Below are 23564 nucleotides of genomic sequence, written 5' to 3'. Positions count from 1 at the left end.
TCGGCTCCCACAGATAACTGTAATAGCGTATGCTAAATAGCCCTATCTGGTGGCACAGGCCTGGCTCATCTTTCACTGAGTGGCAGCAGAGCCTTTCCCTTCCCTGGGTTGGGATTCATGCCAAGCCTTGAGGATTGTTATCTGATCTCCCTGAAGTGCTTAACACAGGAAGCTGAGTTTAAGTAGGTATGATTTCCTGTAACCTTTTCATTCATCTTTCTTGTTAATCTTCTCCCATACAGTTCTGTACCAAAAAAGAAGTACTCCCATCTCCGCCGACCACCCCACCCCCACTCCCGCCACTCCTTCCTCCAGGTACAATGCAAAGCAATACCCAGCTTTAAAAAAGGCAAATTTGAGTCCAAGCCAGGAAAAAAAAAAAAATCACAGAAAATAATCAACCATACTACAAATAGCCCAGAAACCAAGAGGCAAGCGTTCTGGCTCAGCTTAGGCACGGCACCTCTGGACCACAACGGACATGGATGGACTTGACCCCATCAGCATGAGTCGCCTCAAATGGCCTGAATTTTCTAATGAAAATTTCATCATCTGCAGAGGAACAGTTATGAACCAAGTTCCTCCCTATCAGCTGAGACATCACAGAACAAAACTGTGACTTGCGGGGTTAGAGATTGTGACATCTATATATGACAGGGAAGAGCTACACATGGGATCTTAACAATATGGTTTCCCAAGCGGTTGCATGACACCACCGCCAGCTGACATGCCAAATGAATGGGGAAAACCTCACAGGACCCAACCACTAGAAGAAGAGATACACAGGCAATGTAGGACGACTGAGAGAGGAAGAATTGGTCTTCTCTGGGGGTGAGCACCCTGATAGGTTACCCAATTCCAAACATTAGCAACGGGCTGGAGAGAGATGGCTCAGTGGGTAAGAGCACCGGCCCACCCATAGACCCTATGGGGAGAGCAGCAGAGAACACTGGTTAAGACACAAACGACAGTCTGCACCTTCCCCAAAGCCAGGCTGCCTACACCAGCCTTTTCACCATTACTTACGGGACCTTTGGCAGGGGCTTCCTCTCTGGGATGGGGCTTTCCCCTTACAGTATAGAGAGGCACTATTAAGAGCAACTGCTTCTGCCGGCTTTCGGCAATAGTAACCATTACTCTTAACCTGGCATCAGCAAGACAGCCATGGCACCTCAGCGTCAGGAAGCTGCTGTAGGAACGGGGCATGTGCGGAAGTGACTGGGGAAGGGCTAAGCATTCAGCATTCCAGACACCACTGTGAAGAGCAGCCACCTTACTGTGAGGACGGGAAAACAAGAACTGCGACCTAATACCTGATATGCTCCTCCCTGTCTCAAGATCCCCACCTCCCCAACATCGGCCCTGTGAAGAGACTTTTAGTCTGAGAGAAAACCGTGGCTGTCACAAATCTTCGACCATGCCCTTTCGAACATATCTGAGGCATTAAAAGCAATCATGAAATAAAGCTTATAAAAGAGCCTGCCATCATGCTCCCTGCCATGCTGATAATGGACTAAACCTCTGAAACCGTAAGCCATCCTCCAGTGCAATGCTTTCCTTTAGAGGAGCTGCCTTGGTCACGGTGTCTCTGCACAGCGACAGATCAGCGACTAGAACAACTACACACAGGCAGGCACCAACAATTTGTGAGAAAAGAGGTCACGGGTTTGAAGAGAAAGACAAGGGGCCAGACTGGAGACCTAGAGCGAGGGAAGGGAGGGGAAAATGATGAAATTACATTATAACGTCAAAAAATTAGAGAACCTATTTTTTCTCTAAAAAAAAAAAAAAAGAAAAAGAAACTATTTTTTTTTTTTTTTACAAAGGAAGGCCTAGCTCCCTGTAATGTTAGTAATTTAGTCTACCTTTGCTTCTCTGTTCTCTGCCCTCCCCACCTTGGGTCACTGTAATTAAACCCTAGGCCTTGGCAGCCTAAGCAAGCACTTTGCCACCAAATTATATTCCCAGTCCATTTTAATTAGGTCAATTTTGTAAAAGGGTCCCCAGACAGAGCAGGAACTTGAGATCCTCTTACTTTATCCTCTGGAGTGGCTGGGATTACAGATGTGAACCATACTCTTCACCAATGTCTTATCTCATGATGCAGCACACTGGAGAACAGGTCACTCTCTCTACCTCCCTTTAATCAATTTAGAGATTTATTTATTTTTATGTGCGTTGAGTGTCCTGCTTGAATGTATGCCGAGGCCCCATGTGCAGGCAGTGCCAGAAGAGGGGGATGATCCCCCAGTACTGAAGACAGTACCAACAGTTGTGAAAACACCAGGCTGGGGCTTCTTGAAAAGCAGCATATGCCTTTATGCTCTTGCTTAGAGTTGCCTCTCTGGGCTCTTAATTTAATTACGTTAATTATCTCAGTTATATTTTTATTTGTTTGTTTGTTTGTTGTTGTTGGTTTTTCAAGACACAACTTCTCTGTGTAACAGCTCCGGCTGTCCTGGAATTTACTTTGTTGGCCAGGCTGACTTTGAACTCACAGAGGCCTGCCTGCCTCTGCCTCCCGAGTGCTGGGGTTAAAGGCATGTGCCGATATATATCTATTTTGGTCATATTCTTCTCCCTCTCAACTCGTCCCAGATGTTCCCCATTTTCCTATCTTAGATCGCTATTCTTGGTTGTCAACTTGGCTACAACTGAAAATGAACTAAAACACAAAAATAGGGCAGGCACTCCTGTGTGGAATGTTTGCCTATCTACTAAAATCTGAAACTTGAAGGTAGGAAGACACACCTTCAATCCAGATCTTTTGAGGTGGGAGGACCCACCCCTACTCTGGGCCACATCTTCTGCTGGAAGCCTACATGAAAGAAGGAATGAACATTTTGTTCTTTGCCTGCTTGCTTCACCGCCCTAGCAAGCCACATCCATTCCTTCACTGGTCTAGGAGACTGCTTCTTCAGGGTTCCAGCATACACTGAAGACCAGCTGAGGCATCCAGCCTCATGAAGGGAACAACACCTGGATTCCTGGACCTTCCATTCAGAGGTAGCCATTGTTGCATTAGCTGGACTGAAGCCTGGAAGTCATTCTAATAAATATATCTAGAAAGAGATCCGTTCTGTAAGATCTGTCATCACAGAGTGACTCCAAGTCAAAGGATCAAATGATTTTATTCTGACCTCCACAGGGACCAGACATGCACACGGAGCACACACACACACACACACACACACACACACACACAGAGAGAGACAGAGACAGAGACAGAGAGAGATACAGACATACACACAAACACACATTCACACACAACTCTTGATAAAAAAAAAAAAAACTTTTCTTCAGTTTCCATCTATTCTCCGTGTTCATACATAATATGGAATAAGCAGGTGATTTTACTATGTGCCCCCTAGTCTACTTTATTTGTTCCTAGGAACCTGAGTAAAGCAACCTACATCGGGTGTTTAAAATGCTTCCAACAAACATCTTAGGAAAACAGAAACCTTTACCTGTGTTGAACAGAAAACTAATTCAGGTCACTGATACATTTTATCCTCACAGCAAAAGACCTATTCCCTATTTATAAGGTAACATTTCCCCTTGATAAAAACCACCACCCTCAACAGAGAATAAGTACAGCAATGGTCACTGGCAAATGTATCAACACACAGAAGTGTGTGTGTGTGTATGTGTGTGTGTGTGTGTGTGTGTGAGAGAGAGAGAGAGAGAGAGAGAGAGAGAGAGAGAGAAAGAGAGAGAAATGGGGGCCAAGGGGAGGGTGGGGAGGGGGAGAGCACACAAATATACTTGGATTATTAAAAGCAGAACAGGAAAAATAGCTATATATTTCTAGGTTTTATGCAAAATAGGGAAAAAACCTTTTTCTTTTGAAGTGCATAGCTCACACGCTGGCTTTATTAAGGAGAGGGCCCAGATGGATACTTTAGACACAGAGTAAAATTTGAAGATTAGATGAAATACAACAAATACTCTTACATTTAATTTCATACCCCTCAGAAGGATATGAATTTGTTATAATGAGTTAAATACAAAATAGTAACAACCGGGAACTAGCTAAAGGAAGAAGCACTGTTCCAGGCTACCCCCATTTCCTTATAAACAATTTACCTCCTAGATGAACACACGCCAGTCTACAGTCCTATTAAAGCATGGGACCTGTGCCACGTAAGTGAGCACAGAGCAGGAGCTGCTATGGATGGCAGACAGAAAAGATGTCTCATCCTGAGTTATCCATTCCACCAGCTTTCCCAGAAGACCAAATTGTGAAATGTTTCAAGGAATGAAAACACAAAAGTAGGAATTTTGTACCTTTTCCTCTGCAGATTAAGAAAGCCAGAGGTCAACGAGTCAGAGCAGAGGAATCCCCTAGACAAGCTCAACACACACAGGCGGAAACTTGCTTTCTCCATAGAATACAGCTGCTTCTTACCTGATCGCAGATCAGCTCCCACTTTTTCTCATTGTCATACTGCCGCAGCAATCTGGCTTTGTCGGGAGGTAGGTTCATAGCATTCTGTGGAAATAAAACGTAAAAAGTCTTGTTACAAACCACAGTACCTCCCAGGTAGAAAAGAATCACTACGGCCCTTCCACGCAATCACTGCAGTGCCCTGCATACGATTCAACCAGGACAGCTGCAGAAGACATTCCCACACCCCTCTGTATTTCATTTATATATGTAAATATATAATAGCATATATATAATATTATAATATAATATATAATACATATTTATATATTTCCATATTCGGTTGGTGAAAAGGAAGGGTGGCCTGCTTTTAAACAACCAGACACGCATTTCAGCAAAAGTGACTCTGTCCATTTATTTTACAGTGGCCTCCCTTTGTAATCAATTAAAAGGTCAGAACTGGCTTTTCAGAAAGTATGGCTCCAGTTCAGACACAAAGACACCAACAGAAAACTTGATGGCCAGAATCACTGAAAGAAAATGTTGTTTGCACCAGGTGACAGTAGAGATGCTTTCTACATAAGCCTGGCAACCTGAGCTCACCCCGAGAACCCACATAAAAGTGAGGTGAGAACAAAATAAAGGCAGATAAATAAATAACAATAATTGTCTTCTGTGCTTTCTGTGAAAAGATGCCATTCCTTCTGGACTTGCTAAGACCAGCCAATTAATTCAAACTTTAACTGCACTTGCAGATGAAGTTGAGCTTGCAGCGAGTAATCGGCACTAAGGTCAACAAGATATTTAGACATCAGCATCACACAAGTCCCTACGGCCACCACAACACACATGCTGCAGAGGGGAACATAAACTTGCCTGGATACAGGCATGTGCTATGACCCTGGTGTCTCATATAACCAATCATACATATGATAAAGATCCTTAGCAACAGGACTTGAGGCAAAGTCTGAGCCCAGAAGCAATCCAGATCAGTCTGTGTCCTCCCTAAAGTCCCCATGTTCTAGACAATTGGGTAAAATACCCAATAAGGTATTATGTCTATTGATTTTCCAGTCTCAAGCTTGACACATTACAGGCATCCTGTTCAAACCATGCAGCTCCTTGTCTAGACCAACATTTAGGAAGACAGATACAAAAGTCTTGACCGGTCAATGCGCAAGACCCAACTCTCTGCAGGACTCAGTTTATAGCTAGACCGCTCCTCCTGCCGCAGGGTAAATGGAATTTAGTAGAAGAGGGCAAACTATGCTGACTTCACGGCAGGGAATCACCTGTGATGACTTGATAGGCCTAACCCTTTAAATTCAGCCTGACAATCATGATAATATTCCTAAAGTAGATATCTACCATCTACCTATTTGAACCTAAGCCATCAGATTTGAAATCCAGTTACCTGCCTTCAGAATTTTTTAAATCATCTCTTTTAATACTTTCGCTACTTTTATGCTGACAGTGTATTCAGAAGAACAGAGGATTTCCGAGTTTTGGGAGCTACTACTAAAGCTTCTTAAATATTGAAATGCCTAAAAAATGGGGGGAGGGGTGATAGTTTCATGTAACCCAGCTCCTTGGAGAAGATACTTAGAATAGAATGAAAAAGTATTTAATTGCACTTATGACTCTGATAAACATAAGCAGATAAACAAAGTGAAACAACCAACCCTGAGATACAGCAAGGAATTCCAAGTATATCTTTCTTCGGGGGAGGGGAACAAGATGATTTACTGTTAAATAAACAGCCGTTTATTGCTTATTTGTACCCTAGAGATAAATAATGCCCTCTTAAACCAGTTCCTGACCCTCAGATTGGCACCCCTGGGTATGATTATGTGCAGCACAATATCGCAGGATAAGTTAAATGAGTTTTCCCCCCAGGCCCTCATTAATCTCCAGAGGGATGAAAGAATTCTTTAAATGCCTGAACCACAGTGTCCAAAGCAGCGTATTAGGCATGATGCATGTCTAATCTCAATCTTCTAGGCATAAGCATGTGAGCTTGATACGATTTCCCCCAGTTACATGGGAAAACAGGCCTGGGCAAACTTGGCTAACTTGCTTAAGGCTGCACAGATTCATAGGAACAAACCCTGTGAAGTTTCCAGGATATGTTCTACCAGTTCTAACCGAGTTCATTTTGCAGAAAAATAAAATGTCAAGTTACTTAAAACATTGTGCCAGCTCTCTCTCTGCTCAGCCCTGGTGCAAGCGGTCAGCAGTCAGAACTGGAAGGCCTCGCTATTACAAAAAGACAGGTAAGGCACTGCCTCTGAGCTAACTTTTATTTTAATTCACAGTCTTCAGGTTTGACGAATGTTTATGCAGGACCCTCCCTGTACAAGTTCGATGCAACACGATGGGTGGCACTGGGGAAACCAAATACACATGGAGACTAGAGAGTCTTGTGTCATGCTGCGAAGACAAAAGCTTCTCCCACTCCAGAAAGAAAGGTTATCAGACGGTGGCTGGGATTCAGAGTGGGGAAACAGCTCTGGGGAAAGGGGGACATTATGGAAGTTTAAACATGAGCGAAGGTCAGACAAGTGAAGAGTGGGCAGAATCCTGTGGAGCAAAGCACACAGAAAGGAGGCTGTGAGACAGGATGTGGGGCACAAAGAGCTCAGAAGTATCCAGTGTGGCAGGAGAGAGCCTAAGAGGGAAGGGAGAAAGGAAAGATGGGGAGTCAGAGCCACACCATTCTCGGAAATGCCACTCAAAGCCAGTAACTGTGCTTCTACGCAAAGCGCAATATGAAGCCAATAACTGCCTACACGTACGTCTTTGAACTGCATACATGCAGCTCCTGTGGAGGTCAGAAGAGGGCATCAGATCCCCTGGGACTGGAGTTACAGTTTGTGAGTCTCTGTGTGGGTGCTGGGAATGGAACCTGGGAAGTCTGGAAGAGCAGGTAGTGTTCTTAAGGGCTGAGCCATCTCTACAGCCCCTCAAATGCTTTTAAACAAGAGAACAAGCAAGCAAGGTACTTTGCAAAGTTGCTGCAAGTGCTACATGAAGAAATGATGAGGAGTAGCAAACATGCAGGCAGAGAGACAGGGCAGCAGCACATAGGAGTGGTGGTCATCACCGGAGAACAGAGTAGGCTGACGAGAGAGCTGTGCAGCTGAGCTCCCTCATCAGCAGGTAAAGTACACAGGTGTGAGGACCACAGTTCAGATCTCCAGAACACAGGTCAAAGTCACCCGGGTAGGTCAGCACCCTTTAATCCCAGCACACAGGATGGAGGCTCAGAGAGCAAGCTGGCCAGTCAAATTAGCCAAAGACCAAGTTCTGAGTTTAAAGAGATTCTATCTTAGTCTATAAAAAGGAAAGCAATCAAAAGAAGACACAATGTCAACCTCAGACAACCACGTGCACTGTGTGGTGTGTTTATGACCTCACAACCACTTGAAAATGGATGAACATATACACACCACACACACAAGCCAGAAAGAGGGGAAACGAGGTTCTGAGAGAAAAGTCCCGTGGAACCTGTCTGGAAAGACTTAGATAGCAAGAGGCAGCACCTTAACTTTTGCTCAAGGTGTATGCTAGTCCATGGAAGGGGAGGAGCACACAGAAGGCAACGTCTGTGTGGAGGAAATAATAAAAACAAAAGCGAGATTTCTAAACATTCCTGTGTAGATCTGAGAACTTACAGGAAAGCCAAGAGAACAGTCGAAGCAGACAGACAGATCCCATGGCTTTGGGAAGTTGGAGAAAAGGTCTACCTTGCCCTGAACGAAAAGTCTCGACTGCTTTCAGCCTCAAGGACTAGTTATTGTCAGGAGCAGTATCTTCAAATCAAGGTTAAAACTATAGGAAATTAAGTAATTATAATCTCAAAAGACAAAGGAAGTAAGAAACAAAACTACACTTGCTAATTGCTCACCAAGCATCTGAACTACCTGCCCACCCCCTTGGTCAGGCCTCTGAAATGCTCAGGCATAGAGTACAGGTAAGTAATTCCACTGGGATCAGGAGGACAACATCTAATTTAGAACTCAGACACTTCACAGAATCTGGTAATAACCACTTGCTTCTGGGAGAAGGGAAGGTGTGAACGAGACAGATGGTTCATACAACCTCCTAGAGAGCTCCTCAGTTAACAGGGACGTAGGCTTTCTAGGAACCCAGCGGAAGAAATCAAAATTTTTAAAATATCAATTGTGAGGGCCTGAAAGATGAGTCAGATTAAAAACACTTTCTGTGCAAGCATGAGGGTGAAGTCAACTCCCCAGCATTCACATGAAAAGCCAGGCGGGGCTTTGTAAGCCTGTGACCTTAGCATCAGAGGACAGAGACAAACAGATCCCAGGAGCTCAACAGTCACACAGTGCAGCCAAAAATGCAAGCTTCTGGTTCAGTGAGAGACCCTTCTCAAAGCAGTAAATAAGGCAGAGGGAAATAGAGGAAGACACAAAGGTTCTCCTGGGACCTCCACACATGAGTGTACCCGTCGATCAGTGTCTCTGTCTCTCTCTCTGTCTCTCTCTCTGTCTCTCTCTCTCTGTCTCTCTCTCTGTCTCTCTCTCTGTCTCTCTCTGTCTCTCTCTCTGTCTCTCTCTCTGTCTCTCTCTCTGTCTCTCTCTCTCTCTCACACACACACACACAGAGCATATATCACATCATAACTAACCACAAACAAAATGGTTAATTTAGTTGTAGCAGAAAAGCTAATATTTACCCTCCTAGCCAATTTCAAGTTCCATGCAACTATATTCATCTTGCTGTACAAAAAAATTTTAGAGCCTTCATCTTTCAAAACTCTGTACCCACTGAACAACTCCCCATTCCCCTACCCTCAAAGTCATACGCTTTGATATAAACTAAAAAGAAAAAGAAAAAAAGAAAATATGATGCTGCAACCTGGAGCTTGGGCATCAAGAATGAACTTGAAGGGGCTGGAGAGATGGCTCAGCGGTTAAGAGCATTGCCTGCTCTTCCAAAGGGCCTGAGTTCAATTCCCAGCAACCACATGGTGGCTCACAACCATCTGTAATGAGGTCTGGTGCCCTCTTCTGGCCTGCAGGCATACACACAGACAGAACATTGTATACATAAAAAATAAAGAGTGAACTTGAGGAGGCAGATGGGGAAAGTAAGTATGTAGAACATAACTAGCTCGATCCAAATCCTGAAGCTCCTAAGAACTGAGAAGATATAAACTAGAAGAACAGAAAGGGGGGCTGAGACGGACACAGACAATAAAGTACCATGGCAAATCAGCCAATACCCAATAACCAAAAATGGAAGTGTGGAAGGAAATGTGAGGGCATCTCAAGGGACAGGGGTGCAGGGGATAAAGACACTAAGAGGCCAGAGCACCCTGAAACGGCACACCTTCAGAAAAGGGACTTTCTTCCTATGGATGAGGCCTGGAATGCAGGGAGAGAGGCAAAGAGGGGCATTAAATGCTACAAAATAGTTACTGCTCACTGGACTCTGCAGATGTAACCATGACTCTGCTACTCTTTGCGTGTGTGACTTCAACTAACTCTGTTTCCCCTCTTGTGAAATGGAGATGTTCACAGTGTGGCCATGACGGTGATAGTGGTGACTGAGGCGGCAATAATGCCAAAAAAAAAAAAGTCCATCAGGTGATAATACATTTAAAATAGCAGTCAAGCACATGGGAACTACACCAGAGATTATTTATGCTATTGCTATTTTAGTCAAACGCGAAGTGTGAACAAAGGCAAGACTACAGGAGGAGGTAAGTGCTGTACTACACACAGAATGAACCAGAAGGGAATAGAGAGGTAATGTACCATTACTTAGCATGGACTCCAAACTACAAAGCTCATAAGTTACGGGAGAGCAGAGAGAAGTGTCAACTAAGGAAATGAATACACAGGAAAAGGAAGCTCCCATCAAAGTACTCAGAACACAACAGGCAGCTAAATCTCTTATGCTCTCCACGTTGGCATTTTCCCCTGCACCATTATTGGAAAACCAGGCAGTAAAGCACAGCAAAGGACTGCAGTGGACGCGGGCAGCAGGGGTGTGGCTGTCAACTCAGCACGTGGCTCACGCTTCTGTTCCTTCTGTTCCGCTGGAAAGCAGTCTGCCTCCGTGACCTCTATTCATGACTACCTGGCATCTGTAATCATGAAATCTCGCTAACCCAGTGGATGCTAGCAACAGTCAGCTTCTCTCTTGGCACATGATGCAGGCAGGAAGCCAAGGAGATCACCACAGCCAGTCATCTTTCATTGTCACTGTGACTTTATCTAATCCTTGAGGATACCGATGTCATTCTGGGTAGCCCGGGAAGCCGACAGGGGTAGAAATAAGTCTTTCCCTAATCTGATCACATCTATAAAATAAAACTTGACCAGAAAACTGTCCTTTGTAGGGAATGAGGCATACCTCTGACCTCCCATTTCCATCTTAGCCATAATCTGTTGTTTCAGAACTCTTGCTTTCTGCCAGGCGGTGGTGGCTCACAGGAGGCAGAGGCAGGGGAACCTCTGTGAGTTTGCAGTTAGTCTGGCCTACAGAGTAAGTTCCAGGACAGGTCCCAAAGCTACAGAGAAACCCTGTCTCAAAAACAAAACAATAACAAAAAAAAAAAAAAAGAGAGAGAGAGAGTGAGAAAGCTTTCTTCCTGCAATGTTGAATAAAATATATACTAATCCCTTATCATATGAACACGATCAGTAAACCCAGAGGTAAATTGGGCTTCAGTCTGTATAACCATAATCTATCCATTGGGGAGGAGAAGGCAGGAGATAACTATGAGTAACATAAGGAGTTCTAGACCAGCCTGGACTACAGAGTGAGACCCCCTAACTCAAAATAAACAAAAAGGTACAGAGCTGAAAAGACAAGCTAGCTGGTGGTTCTAGTCCCGCTGCCCTTTCCAAGGCCAGAGGATAGGTCTATGGAAACGGTCATGGTCAGCTGAGGGAGTAACGAGCTCTGATGCAGGATAAGCTTCGGATCTGGTGCACGCAACCAGCTACACTGACAAAAGTGCACCGCACACTGGAGATCCTGGATGGACTGAGTGGGAGAGCTGGTCCCTACGGTACCGAGGGTGGCCTTCCTGCAGGCCATCTCTCCTTGCTCAACCACTATTGTATTTACGGTACCGAGGGCGGCCTTCCTGCATGCCATCTCTCTCCTTGCTCCTCGTTTCACCACCTCAAGTGATTCAATACCCGACAGGTGCCAAAACCACATAACCTCCTCTGGCCATACTCTCCGCTAAAATACAGATTCCAGCCAAGGAATAACAGAAGAATATATCCATACTCCAGAAACAGAGGTAGGTAGACCACTATGCACTCAAGGCCAATCTGGTCTACAAAGGGAGTTCTAGGCTTGCCAGTGGGAGGTTCACTGTAGTACAATGCAGCCTAACTGGGACCCCTGACCTAACTGGGACCCCGACATTGACTAAGATAAGGAGGTTCTTTATTTTTGCCAGGCCCTTTGTAGGAGGATTTGAAGGCAGCTGCTGGAAAACCTACCAGTTTGTCTAAGGTAAATGAGGTACTACAATAACCGTGAAAAAAGAAACTGAACAGTGGTGGCAGTACTCAGGAAGACTAATAAAAGAGATCCGAGAGGAATCTCACAACAGTAAGTCCCAGGATAGGTACCACACTTTAACTGGTGTGGGAAGAAAAAAAACTATGCACACAGCACATGAAAAAGGAATCATATGCATACTGGGGGGGGGGGGGGTCCTCCTATATTGATCTCCTGTATTCTCAGCTGGGTAAACCACAACATGAGGGTAGGGGCAGCTCCAGGAGCTGAACTCAGGCCACCTACACAATGCGCTCTAGAGGCAGACATTCCTCTGCTTCCTACAAGGCACTGTCATTCTTCTCCAAGAGAACTGGTAAGTATTTGGAGCTATGCCGAGATACTACAGAGGCCATGAAATCTTTACATTACGTAACAACCTGACCCTTCTCACTCAAAACACAAGCCATACCCAAGTCGTACACACCAATCTATCCTCATTCAGCAACTGAATGATGAATCCCAAGAGTTGGTCAAGTGTGCCCTGACCCGGGTTTGTCCCCTTCAAAAGAGAAACTCATCTCCAGGTGCAAATGAAACACAGTTTGCCATTCGGCTCAACAACCAGCAATAGAATCACGAGATTTGACAAAGCACCTCTCCTCTTCCGAACAAGCCTTTAAAAACGGGCCATCTTGCCATGCCCTGATCTCAGGGTCTGCTGGCCTGGTGCTGCCACACGGTCGTTCCTGGGCCGGCCGGCCACTGACAAGCAGCCCATTCATCCCCTCCCTCTCCTCTCTGCATATATTTATAAACGGCAGGCACAATATAGCCTCTGTTATTTCTGATGGTGGGCAATGGGGACATTATTTGATAGCGAGGTGCCATACATACCATGCATGGTTTCTAAGCAAATAGGATTTATTAAAGTTTACCCACCCAAAGCATGTTATCCTAATCTCTCCATCTTGTCTTAATGATGAAAGAAAGATCTTAGAATGGCTTCTGGTTATCATGAAGGCAAGAAAGTTTAATCACCAATGTGGTAGTTAGAATCCTTTCTACAGAGCTCAGATTCTAATCACTTGTGATTCATTATGGAATGTAACAGATTTCTAAGCCGCAATGTTGTTATCTACAAACAATAACAACAACCACAAATGGAGACCAGCAAGAGAAAAACTGTCAGGATCCCTGTGAAACACTGAAAGTACTTCTCATGGCAGACATACCCAGATGTGGGTGTGGTGCCAGCAGGAGAGGCCATGGCAGAAGATGTTCTAGGCAGACTATAAAGTCAAATGACACACACACACAAACATGCACAGACACACACACACACACACACACACACACACCATATTTTTAATACATCCTAGGATAACTAGCAGTCATATGTTGACTGGCCAATAACCTTTTAACCTTAGTTCCCTATCTGCATAGTAAGAATGCTAGTTACTACAGAGGGATTCCCAAGAATCCAGACATACTTTGACAATTAAAAATTAAATGAGTGGGCTGGAGAGATGGCTGAGCAGTTAAGAGCACTGGCTACTCTTGCAGAGGTCCCAAGTTCAATTCCCAGAAACGACATGGTGGGGCTGGAGAGATGGCTCAGTGGTTAAGAGCATTGCATGCTCTTCCAAAGGTCCTGAGTTCAATTCCCAGCAACCACATGGTGGCTCACAACCATCTGTAAAGAGGTCTGGTGCCCTTTTCTGGCCTTCAGGCATACACAGAGAGAATATTGTCTACATAATAAATAAATAAATAAATATTTAAAAAAAAGAAACCACATGGTGGCCCACAACCATCTATAATAGGATCTGATACCCTCCTCTGGCCTGCAGGCATATATGCAGAACACTCATACGTTAAACATAAATAAATAAATTTAAGAAATTAAATGATTGCGTACCTGAACGGTGTTTCATGGAGTTCACAAGTACTAGAATACAGACTGTAACACCACGAATTAGGGAGGGAGGGGGAAAGAACGGAGCCTTGGTCTTTGTGCCCTGGAGAACCCCTGCAGTGTAATAGAAATGTCTGCATCAGGATTCCAAACGCCCTACTGCACTACCGTGATGTCAAACGCGGGGTGACTTTCAAGTTTTGCAGGAAATGGTGAGGAAATATGTCTGACTCCATGAAAACCCCTAGCCTACAGAAGGAGCTCTAGAGAGCAGGGCTATGAGGGTGCAGGAGTGGGTGGCGGCGGGTTCAGCAGCTACAGCAAAGAAACGCAGGTACCAGGAAGAAGTCAGAATCTAAGACGCACCAAGGGTACAGTGGGAACCGAAGGCAGACCTCTCATTGGCAATCACCAATTCTTTCAGACCAGTGGTTCCCAACCTTCCTAAGGCTGCATCCCTTTAATACAGTTCCTCAAGTTGTGGTGACCCCCACAACCACAAAATTATTTTCGTGGCGACTTTATAACTGTAATTTGGCTACTGTTCTAAATCTTAATGTAAACTTCTGATATACAGGCAGGATTTCAGATATGTGACCCCTGTAAAAGGGTTGTTGAATCCCCAAAGGAGATGAGACCCACAGGTTGAGAACAGCTGCTTTAAAGAGAAAAAGGAAGGTGTTTTTTTCTCATAATCTATATGCATTTTTCTCAAATGATCACCGAGGTACTAGGACATGTCAAAACAAACAGGCTTACTTAAATAAATGCTTACTGTTTGGACATATGTGTTTAGAACAAGTGAAACAGGTTGTTCTGTTTGCCTAGAAGGAACTACATAAAATTATTTACATATTAACGGTCCTGTGACCTGAAGAGGTTTCAGACGCTAGACTACATGAAAACCACCATCCTTTTTTTCAATCATGCTCTGTATTACTGTCTCCTAAGAAGCAGTCTAAAATAGAGCCCTTTAGAAAACTGAAACTTTCATCCCAAGTTATCTAAAATAAATTATTTTAAAGACTTGGATGAGGCTGATTTAAGAAAAATAAGGGATCACACACATTTTCAACTAGATAAATAAAATTTTATCTCAAATATGAGATCACTAACTCTCTCACACACACACAGAGGTTCTATGTAAACAGCACATAGCAAGCAACTTGCCTTGGTGTACTGAACTCCAATCCAGACTCATTTTAGACTATATACACCAGGGGCATGGAAGCCTTTCTCACGGGGGGGGGGGGGTGAAGAGGGAGGAAGCATAACTGTGTTTTGATTTTCTCTAACATACACAGGACAGAAATACAACAAAACTTGTGTCATGTTTCAGTGTCTGGAGAATCACGCTTCAAATGTGATGGTATTTTAAGACCATTAATCTTGCTTCTTCCCTATAGTATTCTAATCCCAGAGCCACTGAGGAAGCAGTTACGCTCTATGTATGGCAAAGCCTGGTGTCTGGCACATTAGAACGGGTCCAATTATCAGCCGCTCTCTGCGCTATTAAGATTTCCCATGGGCAGTTTCCACTGAGCACTCTGAGGACGAAGCTTCACTCCTGTACCTGAGTGGGAAGAGGGTCAGATTAGCAGCCTCTTCAGATAAAACCCCCACTGCTGCCACCTTCCCCTACACACAGACAATGCAGCCTTTTAAAAACCCCACAGCCTCCTGACACACAGGGGAGAGAGAGGGTTTGCGCACCAGGACTCTCTTGCCTTTGCGGGTCTGAAGTCCGTTTTCAGGCCTACTTGTACATTGTAGGTCCAACAACAAAAACTGCTTTCCTTCCCATGCTTGCTACAATACAGTCTGTTACTAGTTTCCATCCAGAAAACTGTAGTTTACAAAACTTAAACCAGTAGAACATTTGGATCACATCCAAAGAATACGTGGTGTCTTGTTGTCAGTGTCTAAACCCTGGGGTACCCTGAGTCCATCAGAGAGACACTACAGTATACACATGCATTCCCAGGACAGGCTCGCAGACCTCCTCCTATGGGAAGGAAGAGCAAGTAAGGTCTCAAATTTTGAAGAAAAAAAAGGTGAAACAGAATCTCTGACTGGCTAATGCTGGGAACAAGTACTCCTAACTCAGCGTGGAGGGACTTTGATTCCCAGGCATAAGGTCCAGCTGCTCAGTTCAACGTGAAGCCCTGCTCCACCAGGTAAATGCAAACAAACATGGCAAGGGAAAGAGATGTCCGTTTCCCTTTCCTCGGCCTACCCCACTGGCCACAGCAGTTCATAAAGAATCAAACCTTTAGCTTCTAAGACATGTCTTTTAAAAAAGTCAGAAATCCGTCTCCAAGTCATCTTTCGGGAGAATCATTCTTCAGCAGAAGGGGGTGGGGGGGGGGGGGGGGGGAAGCTGACGCCACTATGGATTCATTTGGTAAAACTGAATATATCCATACGGCAACAACACAGAAAGGACAAAACTCTCAGAAAAAGACAGTCCTTTCAAGAAATATAGCTCTACAGAAAGTGCCCAAACTCTGGGCCTCTTATGTGGTTTAATTACACATCAGTGTAGGCTGTTTTTAATTGCCCATAAGCATTTAAAACTGTCAAATGGCATGAGAAATGGGGAAGGTTTCATATAAGAATCCAAATTTTCATCTGATCGTGAAAACCTGGAAGCCTCACCACGCGGGCCTGCGCTGCCAGCATGGCCCAGAGCTGAGTGGCGCCTGCTGCACAAGTCTTTCTCTGGCTTGCCAAGACCCCACTAATCCCTTCTGTCTCAAATCCAAGCACATTTTGCTAGTTTAAGGGATTCGCGTTACCCTTGTAGTCCTTGAGTTCTGATCTCCATTTTAAGGCACGGTTAGGATTCTGTCTGCTGTGTGCTACAGAGTAGGAGGGCCTATGAAGAAGTTTGAAAACGACAGCTTAAGTGCTTTCTCGGTGGCCCAGAAATCCCCACCCAGTCTTATCATGCTTTCCCGATTTTCCTCTGGGTGTTGCCTACAACAACAAGTTCTCTTTTGGGATTCCCCCACCCAAGCCGTCCTGCTCTGATGTCAGGACAGTCTCCTTTTTCTGTTCTGTTTTCTTGACATTGGGTGAGCTCTGAGAGCATAAACTCAGCATTGCTTCAGAGGTCAACACACTGTCTCCCCACTGTGCAAAAGGGAAGACGGCTAGGCTGACGTCCACCAGGCTGGGACTCAGGACAGTAAAGTGTGGATGACCCTGCAGTACAGCAGGAAGTGGGTCTCACGTAAGCAACACTGTACAACTCGAGTCTCCAGAACCGGTATCAAGAAAGCCAAAACAACAAAGTGCCACCATAACTAAGAAAAGGCTCCACATCCTAACAATCGAGAAATGTACAACATGCCTCTGTGGGTCAGACTGCTTCCAGGCTTGTGCCCCCTAAGAGACTCCTCTTAGAGTTAAAAGTGTACTAGAAATTTGCCAGGAGAGACTCACTGACTTACTAGCTGTCTCATATGGATAAGAACCAACTGGAAGGCGCTATGGTGGCTCATATTTGTAAGCCCAGCACTTGAAAGGCAGAGGAACAGGAGGACTAGCATTTAAGACCAGCTTAGCCCACACAGCAAATTCAAGGCTAACCTTGGCTACATGAGACCTTGTCCAAATAAAATGGTTTTAAAAGATGCATACTCTAAAAAAAAAAAAAAATTCCTGTCCTATGTTGGCGACTATGCCTGCAAGTACATGGGAGGTCCAGGCAGGAAAATCAGGAGTCCAAAGTCCTCTTAGATACATGGCAATGTCCAAGCCAGCCTGGGTACATGAGATTCTGTCTTACACATATGCACACAAGCACGCACATACTGATCACGACACCTGTCCTAGATCCTAGGTGTCCTGTAACAGAGCCAGGGAAGCCTTTCCAAAGGCAAGCCCTTGTCATGCTGGTCCTTCCTTTGATTCAAAGTTTGTGATGTCACAGTTATTAACTACCACTCCTAAATGTGAGAAGTCCGGGAATCGTTTTGTATGAGAAGCCCGAATTCTCAGCTCTCCTGCTAACCACAAGTCAAAGGCCTACGAAGAGATGGAGCACAGGCTCTAGGGAACGAGAGAGCATGAAACCTAAGGATGCTTGAGCATCCCTAAGACACCAACAACACGAATTTCTACCGCTTCATTCATTCATGCACAAGGCTTGTTTTTCTGGACCCCCAACAGCTCTTTAGCCGCAAAGCCCAATAAGTTCAGAAGGAGAGACTGCATATCCATCTTCTAGAATTTATTCTCACCGGTGCTTTGCCAATTGGCAGGCATTCTCTAACCAGGCTGCACAGCAAACAGTCTCCAAGTTTCTAGAGAATAAAAGTTCCTCCTTACCTCTCACTTGTATTTTAAAACGCCATTCATTCGTCCCAAGCTACTTAGTTGCTGAAAACGAATATCCTCCCTTGCCCTTCACGTAACTGATTGGTCACACAGGCCACTGTGTTTACAAAGATGCCAAATCTCTCCCGGTGTTCAGGATGCATTCCTTCCTTCTGCAACAGGAGTACTTGTCCTGTTTTCATGGATGCTAACTCTTAGATCATGCAGCTGACTCTACCTGTCAGGGTTTCGCTATGTAGCCCTGGCTAGCCTGAAGTAGCTATGTAGAACTCTTAGAGATTCACCCAGTGCTGGGCTTAAAGGTGTGTACCACCATAGCAGGCTTGTTTGACTCTCTTGTCTTTGATGGTTTCTCTTTTCTTTTCTTTCTTCCTCTCTTCCTCCCTCCCTACCTCTCCCGTTCCTTTTTCGTTATTTGATCGTTTCCAGACATGGTTTCTCTGTGTAGCCCTCACTGTCCTGGAACTCACTGTGTAGACCAGGCTGGCCTCAAATTCACAGAGATCCACCTATCTCTGCCTCCCAAGTGGAGGCAGGACTAAGTCACGTACACAGCACCTGACATCTTTAATGGGTTCTAAAGGGGAAGGAGGCACACCCCAGCTGAAAGAAAGCAAGAATGTATTTTCAAGCTTACACAAGGCCACACCTTCACTAAAAGCTGAAGTCAGGGACATAAAAAATTAAAAGAATAATGTTGCATGTTATTCACTGTGGTACTATACACCTAATACAACTAAAACTGTAGGCTAATGGAGTGTCTGAGTAGAAGCAGACAGCCCAAGCTTACTGACCCGGAACAGGCAATGGTAACGGCTTGGTGAGGATCGTTTCTAACTGAAGACTGGTGTAATTAAAGTTATAAGCATTTTAGACATTTTCTAAAACAAAGAAGAAGAGTAACTGCTAGGACAGAAATCCAAACGTTTCCAATGACCATAAATAGAAGTTTACTAAATCAAAGAGCCATGATGACAAGCTTCTCATAGCAGACTGAGCAGACACGAAACCATCTTCATGGTACTCTGCAAGACGGGCAAAGCACGAGCGAACTAACACAGCATCCAAGATGCCTGCATCTGGTGCACATGGTCCACACAGTGTCTTCCTAAGTGTGGCCAGGACTTGTGAGTGTGGCAGGCTAATCATTCCATCATTAGTTTTACCTTGCTCGAAGCTGAAATTATTGGCTGGACTGGAGGTTATGGGTTGGGTTGCCCTGTAGAAAGTCTACTGACAGGGTGGCACAAACCTATAATCTCAGCAAAAAGAGGGTGAGGCAAGGGGATGGCAAGTGTGAGGCCAGTTGAGTCTATAAAGAAAAAAACTGGGCCCCTATTCTCAAGCAAACAAAACAAATAAAATAACTTTTTTAAGGTTTATATTCAGAAAACACTTAAGTGGCAGAGGTACTTCTGCGGATCTTGAAAAAAGCTCCAAGGGGCATAGGGCAGGAAGGGAAGGCGCCTGCTATGGGGCTCCAATCCTACAGTCACCAAGAACAAAACCATGCCAACACACTGTTTGGAAAAGAAGAGACCACAGCCTCTATCAAGATCTGGCAGTAACTGAAGCTAAATTAATACAACAATATGAAGAGAAGCTGAGTATTCAAAAGTGTGAGCATCAATGTTCGGCACCAATCACCGCAGATTCCCTCTGATTCATCATGGAATCTCCCACGGTATCAGGAGCTTACCACTCTCCAGCACTCAGCAGTTGAGAACGTTTACCTAGAGTCTCCTGTCTGCATGGAATGAAGCATTTGCAGTTAGCAACTGTATAAAACAACATAGCTTTTTTTTTTCCTAGGCAATACAGTATTCATATAACACTTAGATTAGGCATAAGTAATCTGGGGATGATTTAAAGTATATGGAATAATCTATTTCGACCACCATTGGATTTATGATTCATGGATATTCACAAATGTTCGTATCCTCTAGGGGTACAAGAGGGTGTTGTAGTACCAATTCGTCACCGATATCAAGTAATAGCCTTATGTACATTTTAGAAACAAGTATACATAGCATAATATGTGTGTCCTGTTATCTTATTTAGGATATAACATGAGTCTTAACTGCTTTTCCTCTGGCTTGTCATGTGACCTACAGAAAAATGGAAACACTAAAACTAAGAAAGCATATGCCCTTCACCCTATTCGTCGCTGTTGTTGTTTGTTTTTGACCTCCCCAGTGCTGGGATTAAAGGCATGGGCTGCTACACCTGCAGTGTCTCTATTACTTCAAAAGAATTAATAGGAATGAATGAACTCAAACAACCTGAGTGACTCTCCAGCTTCCTGTTAGTATTACTTTTAGCTAAAGTTCTTTCTAGGAGGCCCAGCCTTCAAATTCCAGCGGCCAGGCTCTGGAATACACAGAGTAACAGGGGCAGTGAACAGGCAGGGTAGGCAAGCAGGGTGTTTCCCTGCAGGACCGCCGGGTGTTGCGTCTTTCACCTTGTGTTTATAAAATTAAACCAAAACAAAAGAGTTGACTTTTGTGGGGTGGTCTACTGTGTTCCACTTCTGTCAGCAATTCTATTTCCTTGCCTATGGACTGACTCTACCTGCCCAAAACATCTCACTACCACATAAACACAGACCCTTCAACAAGTGCGTGTAAGCTGAACAAGACCAGAATTAGATGCTGTTACTTCAGAGCCAGGAGTCCACAGATAGACTAGTAGTCCCTTCCCTACCAGTCTGATGACTTCAAATCTTCTCTACCAACAGCCAAAATATACAGTCATAGAACCACTACATAGACTTTCTACTTGGAATCAAAGTTAAAGAATAACTTGCCAAAGGAATCCTGTCTCGAAAAAACAAAACAAGAATAACTTGCAATTATTTGGGCAAAAGCAATTCCCCCACTATGATTTTTGTATCTTTCAAACATTCATTAACTAAAGAAAAGCAATACTCTGATCAAATTTATCTGCTCTGTGTATAGTAAGAAAAAGAAACCATCTGGGGACTACAGAGATGTATGGGTGGTTAAGAGTACACACCGCTCTTCCAGACAGTCCCCAAATTCAGCTCCCAGCGCCTGCATCAGGCTGCTCACAATCACCTTAACTCCAGTTCCAGGGGATCCAATGCCCTCTTCTGGTACATGCATGCATGCACACACACACACACACACACACACACCCATTTAAAAAATAAAAATAAACCTTTAAACAGAACTTTACAAGTCTCTCTGGTGGGCTGGGATTCAGTGTTCTCATTGCCACATCCTGGGTTTGAGTCCCCATCAGGGAAGCCTCTCTTGTGTCAAGGCATGTTGGCTCATGCCTTTAATCCCAGCACTAAAAAGGCAGAGGTAGTCAGATAATATGGCTTCAAAGCCAACCTTGTCTACATAGTGAATTTCAAGACAGCCAAGGCTTTAGAGAGACCCTGTCTCAAAATAAAATATATTGATGATAATAACGGTGTGAGAGTTGCTCTTAGGCCACAGCAGCAGCAGCAGCAGCAGCAGCAGCTGTGTATAAACACTGGAAGCACATGAAGTATCAAGAACTGCACAGGAGTTCTGTGAACACTGCAGCATCCTACGGGGCTGCCTCCCTATACATTCTGCTCCCATCTAACTTTTCACAGTTTATAATCTTTCTCTTACAATCAGGCTCTGTAGTGAGCTGGACAGGATCACCATTACAAGATGGCGCCACATCCTGTCTTGTTGGTTATAAACAACCCCATATTTGGCTATGCCTTTGAGAGCTGCGTGTCCCCCGCTTCCCGCATGCGCAGTGGATAAGGGTCCTTTGGGCCTATCTCGATGCAGTCTGGTGTCAGCTGATGGTGGCAGCCAATCACAGGGCGACCCCTGTGACAATTCCCTATATAAGCAGCCACTATAGTGCCCCCGGGTCTCTCGTCTCGCTCGCCTCTCTCTCCTCCCCCCCCCCTCTCTCTCTCGCTCTCCCTCGCTTTCTGCCCCTCTCTTCCCCCTTCGCTTTATGCTCTCTCTCAACCAAGTGCACTCCAGTAAAGCATGATCTGAGCAGAATCCTTGTGTAGTGGTGTTTCTTCCTCGCCGGTTGAGAAGCCTGCCACAAGGCTCCTTCTGAATTCAATTTTTTTCTAGCAGCTTTGTCCTCAGTTCCTAAATCTTTGCTGTTTTGTGTCAGATCCTGACTATGAAATATGAAGCACACTGACATGAAAGGTCAAGGGGCTTTCATAAAACACTGGTCACACAAAAGCAGAGTTGGCAGCTTCCTGGAGATGACAGGTCTTCTCTGGCTGCCCTAATACAAGGGTGACCCCTGAGTATCCTTTCACTTCTAGAATTCCCGCCTGGGTTGGCTTTATCCTGCTGTGCACACATATGCACACATGCTGGGAGGGAGGGAAAGCGATCCACCAGGAAATGCTGCTTGCCAACTACGCATGTGCATATGTCTTTGTTATTAATTAAGACACGCAAGCCATTATTGGTAATGTATGACTGAGTTTAAAGTTTCATAAACTATCCTAAAGGCTGGCTATCCAACCTATAAAATAAAGAATAGCAGAGACCATGTATCTAATCAACATCTTGGTTTGTTCCTTTCTTTATTCACACTTCCTATAAAGTTAGGGTGGCTGGTTTACTTTTGTTTGTTTTGGTGGAATTTTTATGTGGTTTTTACTGTTGTTGTTTTGTTTTGAGACAAGGTCTCACTCTGTAGCCCAGGCTGGTCTTGAGTCTGTGGCAATCCCCCTCCTCTAACCTCTCAGATGTTGAGATTACAGGTAGGGTTTCATGCCCAGCTGGGATGAATCAGTTGGTTATTTTTTTATTTCTTTAAACTCCTCACATCTTCCCTTCTATATCTGAAGTTCATTTTGTAAGGAAGTCAAGGATTAAATTGTAACCCTATCAAATGCTGAATCTAAACAGGGACAAGTTTGGTATGAAAACAGTTCAACCTCCCCTGCTCAGAGACACTTCATGCAACTGCAGAAACATCTCTTGCTTCTTGAAATTGCCACAGCTCTTACTGGCTGGAGCACACCATTCAGAAGTGTTCCTCACAGTACCAATCTGATCAACCGGTGTCTCAAGATAAACCTCTCAGGACACAGCTAGATTAAACGGTGTTTAACACAAACAAATAGGCATTTGCCTTGGTTACAGGTGGCATCAAACTGGGCAGCAGTAGGTATTAAGTTCTTATCGACTGTATTCATAAAAACTGTTGCAACAATGAGACAGTGGAATACAGCAAAGGGAAGAAACAGCTACAAACATAGCAACTGTTTTCTTGTGATCATAATCCATGAAACCGTTCAACTTCCAATAAGAAGATCTAAGGAAACTCCGCTGATCTTCTCTGGTCCTATGAAAAAGTGTCAGAAAGTACACACACACACACACACACACACACACACACACACACACACACACACACACACACACACAC

The 23564-nt window shown here is 44.5% G+C and overlaps 1 protein-coding gene across 3 annotated transcripts in view; it reads right to left on the bottom strand.

The window, feature by feature from the left end:
* Nucleotides 1-23564, bottom strand: part of Fmnl2 (formin like 2) — a 254474-nt gene that overhangs the window by 98636 nt on the left and 132274 nt on the right. For all 3 annotated transcript variants that reach the window (XM_026778859.1, XM_026778861.1, XM_026778860.1), the window contains exon 2: nt 4409-4492. In XM_026778859.1, the coding sequence (XP_026634660.1) occupies nt 4409-4492 (84 nt within the window). The remainder of the gene's footprint in view (nt 1-4408; nt 4493-23564) is intronic.

The sequence above is a fragment of the Microtus ochrogaster genome, chromosome 4 (assembly GCF_000317375.1).
Source record: "Microtus ochrogaster isolate Prairie Vole_2 chromosome 4, MicOch1.0, whole genome shotgun sequence".
In the NCBI taxonomy this organism is placed as follows: Eukaryota; Metazoa; Chordata; class Mammalia; order Rodentia; family Cricetidae; genus Microtus; species Microtus ochrogaster.
Note: the sequence above shows the minus strand (reverse complement) of the source record. Positions and strands in the feature narration are given on the sequence as shown.